At 57.6% G+C, this 9,393-nt stretch overlaps 1 protein-coding gene across 8 annotated transcripts in view; it reads right to left on the bottom strand.

Moving 5' to 3' along the window:
- Positions 1-262: 262 nt before the first annotated feature.
- PTPRU (protein tyrosine phosphatase receptor type U) overlaps positions 263-9,393 on the bottom strand; it is an 85,163-nt gene continuing 76,032 nt past the window's right edge. For all 8 annotated transcript variants that reach the window (XM_060089320.1, XM_060089324.1, XM_060089325.1 and 5 more), the window contains 6 exons: positions 8,223-8,396; positions 5,490-5,630; positions 3,206-3,331; positions 2,915-3,072; positions 1,699-1,834; positions 263-1,466 (listed from right to left, as the gene is read on the bottom strand). In XM_060089320.1, the coding sequence (XP_059945303.1) occupies positions 1,404-1,466; positions 1,699-1,834; positions 2,915-3,072; positions 3,206-3,331; positions 5,490-5,630; positions 8,223-8,396 (798 nt within the window). In that variant the 3' untranslated portion in view covers positions 263-1,403. The remainder of the gene's footprint in view (positions 1,467-1,698; positions 1,835-2,914; positions 3,073-3,205; positions 3,332-5,489; positions 5,631-8,222; positions 8,397-9,393) is intronic.

The following is a 9,393-nucleotide window of genomic DNA, read 5'->3' as shown; positions in this document are numbered from 1 at the left end:
GCCCTCGGAGGTCTCAGGATAAAGCCCCCTGTCTGAGTAAGTGCTTCAGAGGCTTGGGTGGAGACAGCAACAGCCAAGGTCCCTTGGAACCAGCTCTGCACGTGGAAGGCCCTGAATGATGCCCTGGTCCATGCTCCTCCCCCCATTTGCTGGATGGAAAATTTGAGGCCAGACCAGGGCCCTCCCGCTGCACTGGGAGGCTGGGGGCAGGTGAGAAGGCCCCAGTCAGGCAGGCCAGACACACATAAGGCTGCTCTGTGGCATTCAGAGAGCACGTTTATTTACAAAGCACTTTACAAACATCAGCTTATGCCTCCCCACAGCCCCCTGCGAGGTAGGTCAGTAGTCATATCTACAGTTTACAGATGGGGAAATTGAGGCACGGAATGGGGGTGTGGCTTGCCCCATTTTAAAGAGAACTTCCCACCCCCCATCAAAAAATAAACAAAAAAAGCATACATCGTCCATCCCAAAATATACCTTTTCTCCAAACTCTAGGGGTACTGAGCACCCCTGATTTAATAGCATCCCAGTGGTCAGCCTGACCAGAAGCCACAGGGACCTCAACCCCAGGGGCTGTCATTCAGCCTTGCACATTGTCACTGACCCAGGCTGAGCAGGACCCAGCCAGTGAGGCCTGAAAGTTATAGGCAGTGGGGGCTGAGGTGACTTCATTCTGCAGACATTGGGTCAAGCAGGGAAGGGACCCCACACGGGACAGGGTAGGGATGGGCAGATCCTGGTTCGGGGAAGCTCAGAGCACATTCAGGGAAGAAGAAATGGAGGGGGGGTGGGGATCATGAGCAAAATATCCCCCGGGCTGCAGGGAGGCAGCGGGTGGAGGAGGGAGCTGAAGTTCCCCCTGGGAGGACGAGTCTGAAGTGCCCACTGGCAAATCAGGGCAGAGTCCAGTCTCCCCAGGACCCTCAGGGGCTGAGCCAGATGGGATGCTAGATGCCAAGCCCCAGTGCACTCTCTACCCATGTCCAGACAAGCTGGGTGGAAACCCTGGCCTGGCACTTGCTCTACAGGGCCTCACTCATCTCTGCCAAGGGCTGGGATACAATCCAGGGGCTTGAGCCTGGGTCTCCCAGAGCCGGCAGTTCTGAGCCCATCACTCTGCCGGGCAGCGCCAGGCCTCTCAGCAGGCCTGCAGGACCCCGCGGAGGTGGGCTGGGCTGCAGTCTTGCTAAGCTCCTCCTTGGCCTGCAGCGTACCCACAGAGGTGCTGAAAGGCCCTGCCCACAGTGGAAGGGGGCACCAGGATGGCCCAGCGCCCACTCCGGTAATTTCCCTGTGAGGGCTACAGCTGAGCAGAGTTGGGGGCGCAGGTCTTCCTTGTCAGTCCGGGATGGTGGCCTGGCCCTGAGTGCGCAGTGGGTGCCCCAGGCCAGGGGCCCCTGCTATCTTGACTCCAGTCCCTCCAGGTACTCCAGGGCCACATCATAGCAGAAGTGGTACTGATCCTGGGAGAGGGAGAGAAGGAATCACCAGCCTGGTCCCTCCCTAGTACTGGGGAAAAGGGGCAAGCATGAGCCCTGCCCCATCGATGGGGAGAAGGGGAGAAATGGGGGTAACATTTTGGCACCAGAGGACTAGAACCCAAGGCCCAACTGTGGGGGCCAGATAAGGGAGAGGGGTGCTGGGCGTGGACCGGGAAGTTGGAAGTGGCTGGGCAAGGGGTACATGGCGCCTCACCAGGGTCTCCACCATATTGGGTTTGTAGTTTCTAAGCATTTTGGCAGCAAAGAAAACGTCTACCAGGTTGTGGCAGCGGATCATCTCCAGGACTGTGGCGCAGGCGCAGAAGGTGCCGCTGCGGCCGCCCCCATTTCTAAAGGAGAGACATGAAAGATTTGGGGTTGGGCTTGGTGGGTAGGGCGAACTCAAGGGTGAAGGTCAGGGAAGGGCCAGGGAATCCAGAAGGGAGAGGCGGGGCAGGGAACCCAGATGGGAGGAGTCAGGGAGCCCAGAGGCGAGCAGCAGGAAGAGAAGGTTAAGGGGATAAAAGACTAGCATCCAAAGTGGAAGGTATCTAGGAAGGCAGAGCTTCCAAGAGAAACAGAGCAGATTCGAGAGAAAGGAGGCCAGACACACTCCAGGAGAAAGACACTGAGACAAAGCCAGCGACAGAAGAGGGCTGCAGAGCAGCAAGCAAAAAACCAGAGAGGAGGATAGAAAACAAACACTGGGAACACCAGCCACCCCTAGTAACACAGATACACTCCCAGTCAAACCCATGGCCTCTCACACGGAGACCCTCCCATTCCCCCAGTCCCCAGCCCTCTCCCTCCACCGTCCCCTGTGACCTGGGGTGTGGGATTCCTCTTGGGAGACAGGGGACGGTCTAGGCCCTCTGTCCCCTTCTCAAGGGGTCTCTCCCACCAGAACCAAAAGCCCTCGAGGGCCAGGCCCTGCCTGACTCAGCTCCCTGCCCTGCCCCCCATGTGCCCAGCCTGACACAGGGAAGGGTAAGTGCTGAAAGCATGAAAAAAGTGGGAGGCAAAGAAGTGACTGAACCCAGACGTGAGTGAATAAATGAATCTGTGAATGAGGCATGTGAATGAATGAATGAAAAAAGCTACACGCATGCAGCCATGAACAAAGACCAGAATTCCGCTGATTTGAAAAGTATATTACCGTATCATGGGCTAAACTAACTATTCTGACAAGACTCTCTCTAATTAAATTGGCAAAGTCAAACATCACACAGAGGGTACTGGGCGAGTGTTCAGGATTGAGTCCACACCCTGGAAAGTGACTGGGCCAGCCTCGGCTGGGCAGAGTCCAGGCTGCGCTGTGTAGGAGCTCAGGGTTTGGGTGCCAGCCCTGAGGCCCTCTCTCACACTGGCCTCTGCGCCGGTCCCATGGGGCCCTGAGCCCTCCTCCCAGCTGAGGGAGGGCCGGCACTCACAGGCAGTGTACGACGGTGCGCCCGTCCCCGCTCTCCGCCTGCCACCTGTCCACCTCGGCCAACAGGTGCAGGAAGGCCTTTTTGGAGTCCGGCGTGTCCCGGTACGCAGACCAGCGCAGGAACTGGAAGTGTCGCACCAGCAGGTGCCCCTCCTGCAGCTGAAGGTACAGGTAATCAGCCAGGGGACGTGAGTGCCAAGGGTTGCACGGCCCCCTGGGGACCTCAAGAGGGTCATTCAAAGCCACTCAGCCCCCACCCAGGTTCTCATCCTGGAGCTCCCAGATCACTCACCCGAGAGATGTTCTGCACCCGGAAAACGCGGGTCACCAAGTCCTCGTCCGCTGTGCCTGACACGAACTCCACCTCCATGAGGCCATACTGCTGCCGGCCCGGCTCAGGCCAGTACTGCGGGCACGGCTGGGAGTGCGGGCAGAGGGGACGGAGCGGAGCTGAGCTGAGCCAGCTGGGCAGCTGCCACCCACACCCACCCCCAGACTTACACGCTTGCCCGGGGCCCACCATTCACTCCAGACTCACCTTCAGTGCCCCCCACATCCCACCGCTCACCCATCAGACCGCAGTGCATGCCCGCCCCAGTGCGTTTGTACTGACACACTCAGGTCAGCAGAGGCAAACCCTTTATAGTGGTACACAGACACTCACTGCCGTGCCACGAGACAGCTACACCCAACACACTCACCAGCACACACACCTACACGAAGTTGCCTTCTTCCAGGGACAGGCCTCAGATCACCCCCACCCACGCCATCACCCCTGCCCCACGGCCCTCTCTCTTGCTGCCTCGGCCCTCCAGCATCAGCTCACAGGCGTGAGGTGTCCCTGTGCTGCAACACAGCTCAGCACCCCGACTCCTGCCCCAAGATCCCTCCGTGCAGTCAGGGTCCTAAATGTACCCCCTCCAGGCCACAGGCTCAAGACAGTGGAGGGACACAGGAGAAGCAGCCCACACACACGTACATACACGGGTCCTCTGGGCAGCTGGTCCGAGGCCCCAGCTTCTAGCAGCCTTCTAGCAAGGCTCTTCCTTTCTCTGGGCCCCAGTTTCTCCATCTGTGAAATGGTCCTTAGACTCCTCCCAGACAACACCATGCTCCATCTGCCTCCCTCTCTGACCACGAAGAGAGGACACTACCTTCCTCCTTTGCCTGGGGGCCTGGCAACTCCTTGCATTCAGGCTTTTACACATGCTGTTCCCTCTCCATGGATCACTCATCTCCTACCTCTTCCCCTAGTTAACTCTATCCTTCCTACACATCTCAGCTCAGATATTACCTCCTCCAGGAAGCCCTCCCTGATCCATCATCCCCCCAGGCTCCTGTGTGTCCCTGTGCCAGCTCCACGATAGCCCTCTCCCTCTGCTGTCATGATCAGCTTTTGTACCTGCTTACCCCTGGACCGTGAGATCTGGGAGGGGCCGTGTGTTCTTCTGTCTCCCCACCAGGCTGACAGGGAGTGGCCCGTGAGGAAACGTGGTTGAATGAATGAGCAAATGGGTGACCAGTGAATGACATCTGTGTGAGACTCCCTATGGGTCCCTCACCTCCATCTGAGCAAGGGCAGGTCCTTGCCACATGGGATTCCCTGTCCAGGTGCTGGAGCCCATTACCCTGCAGTTCTAGGTCATTTATACCAAGCGCCTGACTTGCAAAGAACCCAGTTAACAATCTTCCCCAGGCAGCCATTAAGAGGCTGTCATGCTCATTTTACAGCTAATCTTCCTGGGCCTCCTGGGATGGGGACCTGGGGAGAGCGGGGGCCCAGAGATCTAGAGAAGATGGTCATGCAGGGTGGAAGGCTGGGCATCTGTACCTCCCAGGAGTTCCAGCTCTGGGAGCCCTGAAAGGAAATGAGGGTAGCTGCCCCTAGGCTGAAATCACTGACCAGTGTCTGGACCAACCTCAGAAGCGACTGTCACCCTCATCATCTTCACCCCTGCCATGCACTGAGCACCTGCTATGTGCCGGGCATGACACAGTGCTAAGCATACATCTCACATGGTCCTGACAATAACCCCTGAGAGAACAGGTGCTGTGATAGTCCCCATTTCACAGAGAAGGAAGCTGAGGCTCAGAGAGGTAGATTAACTTACCCTAGATCAAACAGTCAGAAGGTAAGGAGGCTGGAAGTTTACTCTGCCCCAAAGCACCCCCCCATCATGAGTAGTTTTGTTGAGTGACTGAAAAAGCAGAGGCTCTGGGAGGAGGCAGCCCAGGGTAGGGGGCACAGCTCTGCCACTGCCCAGCTATGTGACCTTGGAGAAGTCACTTCACCTCTCTGGGTCTTAATTTTCTCACCTGAAGCCCATAAGTGCAAAGCAGAGTCCCTGGCATACATCAGATGCTCCATAAAGAACAGCTATTTTTCTCTAGTCTGAGCCTCGTTTTACAGACAAGGAAACTGAGGCTCTGGGAGGAAGTAGGACACATCTAAGGTTGCTACTCAGCAAGTAGGTGGCAGAGCTGGGTTCCAGCCACTGACTTTGGAGACGTGCCCTTGAATACACTGAGCTCCTAGGCTGCAGGGAGCCAGCCTGCCCGGCCAGCGGGGCCCTCACCCAGGCAGAGGTGGACTGGTGCAGCTGGTTGAGCATGACGATGGAGGTGCACCCGTAGTCGTAGACCAGCCGCCAGAAGTCAGGCGTGGTGCCCTGCAGCGGGTGCAGGGTCACGATGAAGGCTGCGCTCCGCGTGTAGCTCTGCAGGGAAACCAGGACTCAGTGCCCCGACATTGCCAAGCCTCTGCAACAGACTGTCCTCCTGCCCTGCCCACCACAGCTCTGCCCCCAAAGGACCAGGCTGCCTCCAGGGGCCCAATTTGGAGGCTGGCCAGCAACTGAGGCCTGAGTTGATGGGGTGAGCCCTCGGACCTCTAATGCCCAAGCCCATGGCCCCCAGGAGCTAAACGGCAAACGGTTCCCAGTGGGTGGCAATGGGAGCTTGGGTATGGTAGGCAGAGGCTGGCCAAGCTTGCTCCCTGCCTCAGTGCCTTTGCACCTGCTATTCCTGTTGCCAGGAACAAATTTCCCAAGTGTATACATGGCTCCCTCCCTCACTTCTTTCTGGTCTTTGCTTAACTTCACCTCTTCAAAGTGGCCCTCCTTACAAACTCATTAAAAATTGCCACACACATACCCCAAGACCCACATTAAATACTTTTTCTGCCTGGTTGTTTTTGTAGAAATTACCAGCGACTGACATTCCATTGCATATTTGTTTGTTGATTGTCTCAACCCATTCCCCAAATACAAGGTTCAGGAGGGCAGAGATTTCAGGGTGTGGCCTGTGCCCAGAACTTTGTAGGAGTTCAATAAATATTTTTGACTAGATAAATAGCTAGGTCCCTTCCAACTCCACGGATAAAAGGTCTGAGACCCCAACCCAGGACCCCAGACCAGTGACCGGTACTGACTCTGTTCCCTGCTCCCAACCTTGCCCCTCCAGGTGGGCTGGCACCAGCCTTCACCCCTTTCAGTGCTCCAGCCCCAAGTCTCCTCCTGGTGCCCTGCCTTGACCCACCTGTGCCATGTCCCCCTCCCTCTCCTGATGCTCTTCTCTTCCGATCCCCTCCCCAGGACTCACTGAAGGCTCCCTGATTGCCAGTTCCTGAAGGCCAGGCCCAGCCAGACTCTAAACCTCAGGCCTGGGCACCCAGTGGAGCTCCCTGCAGACTTAACCACCCACAGCAGACCCCAGCTGGCCCCAAGATTAGCTCACTACAACCTAAGCATCAGGGCCTCCTGGCTCCTGGGACTCACGGTTCATGAGGCAAAAGGCTTTGCATGGCTGGGATCACGTGTTTGAGATATCATGGCCCCAGGGAAGCTTTGCCCCCTTACTCGCCCATTCCCATCCAAGGCCAGGGAGCCAGTGTGACCCTCTCCAGTTCAGAGACTCTCAGGACCTCAGAGAGCCTCCTTTCCATCTCCCCATGTGCAGATGGGCACACTGAGGCCAAAGAGCAAGCTGAGAGGGAGGCCACAGATTCCTACGTCCCCATCCAAAGCTCGCCAGCACCCTCTGCCACCTCTCCAGGGCCCCGGACCCCTCTCCCTTCACTCCCTTCAGTGGCTGGGGCCACTCCCCCACTTGCCTTCAGCTCGCTCCAGGAAGCCCCTGGGAAGCAAGTGTGGGAGCTTTCCCTCCTTAGAGAAACCCCACTGTCCCCTGCACCAGCGTGCCAAGGGGCCCTGGCTAGGAACTAGGCCAAGAAAGGCCCATCTCCCTCGCCCCTGCTGTAGGGGAACCTCCCTCTCCACGGCTCTCATTTCCACGTGGAGGGACGTCCAGTGGTGACACACCTAGCCTCGGACCACCTTCATGCACTCCTCCCATGGGCGAGTTTGGGATGAGGACCGAGCGCACTCAGCTCGGCCCCTTCCCTGCTTTTTTGCAGGCCAGCCCGGCCTCAGAGGTGTGCATTCAACTGCTACCGCTCCCTGCCGCAGGAAAGGCCTATCCCTGATGTAGGGGGCATGTGTGGGGCTGAGGCTGGACAGCTGTGGCCAGAAGGACCGGTCTGCCTGCCTGAGGGGTGAAGGAGCAGCCAGTGCACTTCGCCACATTGCTGAAGTCACACTCTCCCGTGTCACTGGCTTTCTTAAAACGGTAACATTTTACCTCCACCTGTCTGGCTCCTACACCTCTCTCTCAACTGGATCCAGTTTGGGAAGGAGTGAGGGGACACTCCCAGACTCATCCCCCTCAGGTAGCAGCACCTGGGAGTTATTCACTGGACCCTAAAGCCCCTGTTCTGCTTGCAATGCCCAATAAAGGTGGTGGAGCCCCCTGAGCTGGGAGCAAGGGAAGGGGCTCCTAAACAGCTCCTGAGCCCTCAGACCATGGCCAGGCTGGGCCCAGGGAACAAGTCACTACTCCAGGCCAGGTCCTGGGCAGGCTCTAGCTCGACCACCCCAAGACAAGCTCACCTGGCTCCAGATATCAAATCTCAAGTCCCAACCCCAAACCCTCCCAGCCTCCCCAGTCAAAGCCCTCGAATTACTCATCCTACCCCAGGCTCTGCTGGGCCTGACCCTGGAGACAGCCCTGTCTGAACTCCACCACCCAGACTTCTATTCAGGCCAGGGGTAATACCTGAGGGGGAGCACTGGCTTAAGTGCCCTGAATGGAAGATCCTTGGGGGAAGGAGGACCACACAATGGGCCTGGTCCCAAGAAAGGCAGAGGGTCCCCCTAATCAGAGCTCTCAGCTCTGTCCCCCTGGCTCCTGGACCTTCCCAGGTGCTGCTGTGTGGGAGAGTCCCAGAGCCCACCCCACCCCCGTGCCCTCACATCTGTCAGAGCTGCATTGATGTAGTTGTTGGGGTCCCCGTCGGTGGAGATGAGGAAGGGCAGGCAGCGGTCAGGCGGCAGGACGTCCATGCTGCGGTTCTTGTCCCGGTTCCGGGGCAGCAGGGCGATGCTGCACTCCTCCACGTCCAGCGGCGGCGTGACCGAGTTCAGCGTCTGCAAGGAGTGGGGAGAGGAAAGGGGGGCGACTCCTGTGTTTGTGGGGCCTCCTCCCAGCCCCATGAAGGAGATGGGGCTGGGTTATTAGGCCCATTTAATGGATGGAGAAACTGAGGTCCAGAGGGAAGGGAGAGAGGGAGGGATACAGGCTCCCTGTCTCCAGGATGCACAGGGCCTGGACAGAGCTCTGGAGACTGGAGTCTGCCTCCTCAGCACCTATGTAACTTTAGACAAGCTACTGTATCTCTCAGCCTCATTTTCCCTCAACTGTAAAATGGGATAATAATGTGCCTACCTCAAGGGGCTGCTGGGAGGATAAGTGAGATAATATCAAGCCTGGCACATGCACAGCCTTCAATACGCAGTTGGTGCCATAAGGATCTTTACCGGGTGCTTGCAAGGAGCTAAGCCCTGAAACACCACATCTTCCACAAAGCAGACTCCAGGGACCTGACACAGGTGGTCACCTTCCTCCATCATGGCCCTGTCAAGGGACACCTGGCACAACAGCAAGTCACCTCCCCTACCCTCCTGCCTTCATGCCTCATGCATCCTGATTCGCAGGGTCTCCATTTCTTCTCTTGTTCTCGGGGCTCCCTATCAGGGAATCTCAGGGCTCACGGTTCTCAGGGCTCAACATCCTTCTCCAGGAATCACAGAGAACATTTCCTGTGACATCACTCTATGCCGGTCCTAGAGCACCAGGCACCCGGCATGTACCACCGAACCCTCACGGGAACCTTGGAGTAGAAAGGACATCTGGGGTCTCTCCGTACCCAGTGACCATGCTCAAACTTCTCTGGAGAAGCAGCCTTCTCCCATCTCAGTCATGTGACATGGTGAGACTGGCCCTGCCCCCAGAACCAGGCCTAGGCTGATCAGTGTGCTCTATCTCTCTGGTCCCAGTGATCAGCTCAGAAATGGGCACGTGAGATTCTGGTTGGGACTTCTATTGGGGCTGTTGGGAACGCAAAGCGCCCTCTTCCAGAGTCTT

Source organism: Mesoplodon densirostris, chromosome 2 (genome assembly GCF_025265405.1).
Source record: "Mesoplodon densirostris isolate mMesDen1 chromosome 2, mMesDen1 primary haplotype, whole genome shotgun sequence".
In the NCBI taxonomy this organism is placed as follows: domain Eukaryota; kingdom Metazoa; phylum Chordata; class Mammalia; order Artiodactyla; family Ziphiidae; genus Mesoplodon; species Mesoplodon densirostris.
The sequence above is the reverse complement of the archived record's forward strand: the minus strand, read 5'-3'. Positions and strand labels throughout refer to the sequence as shown.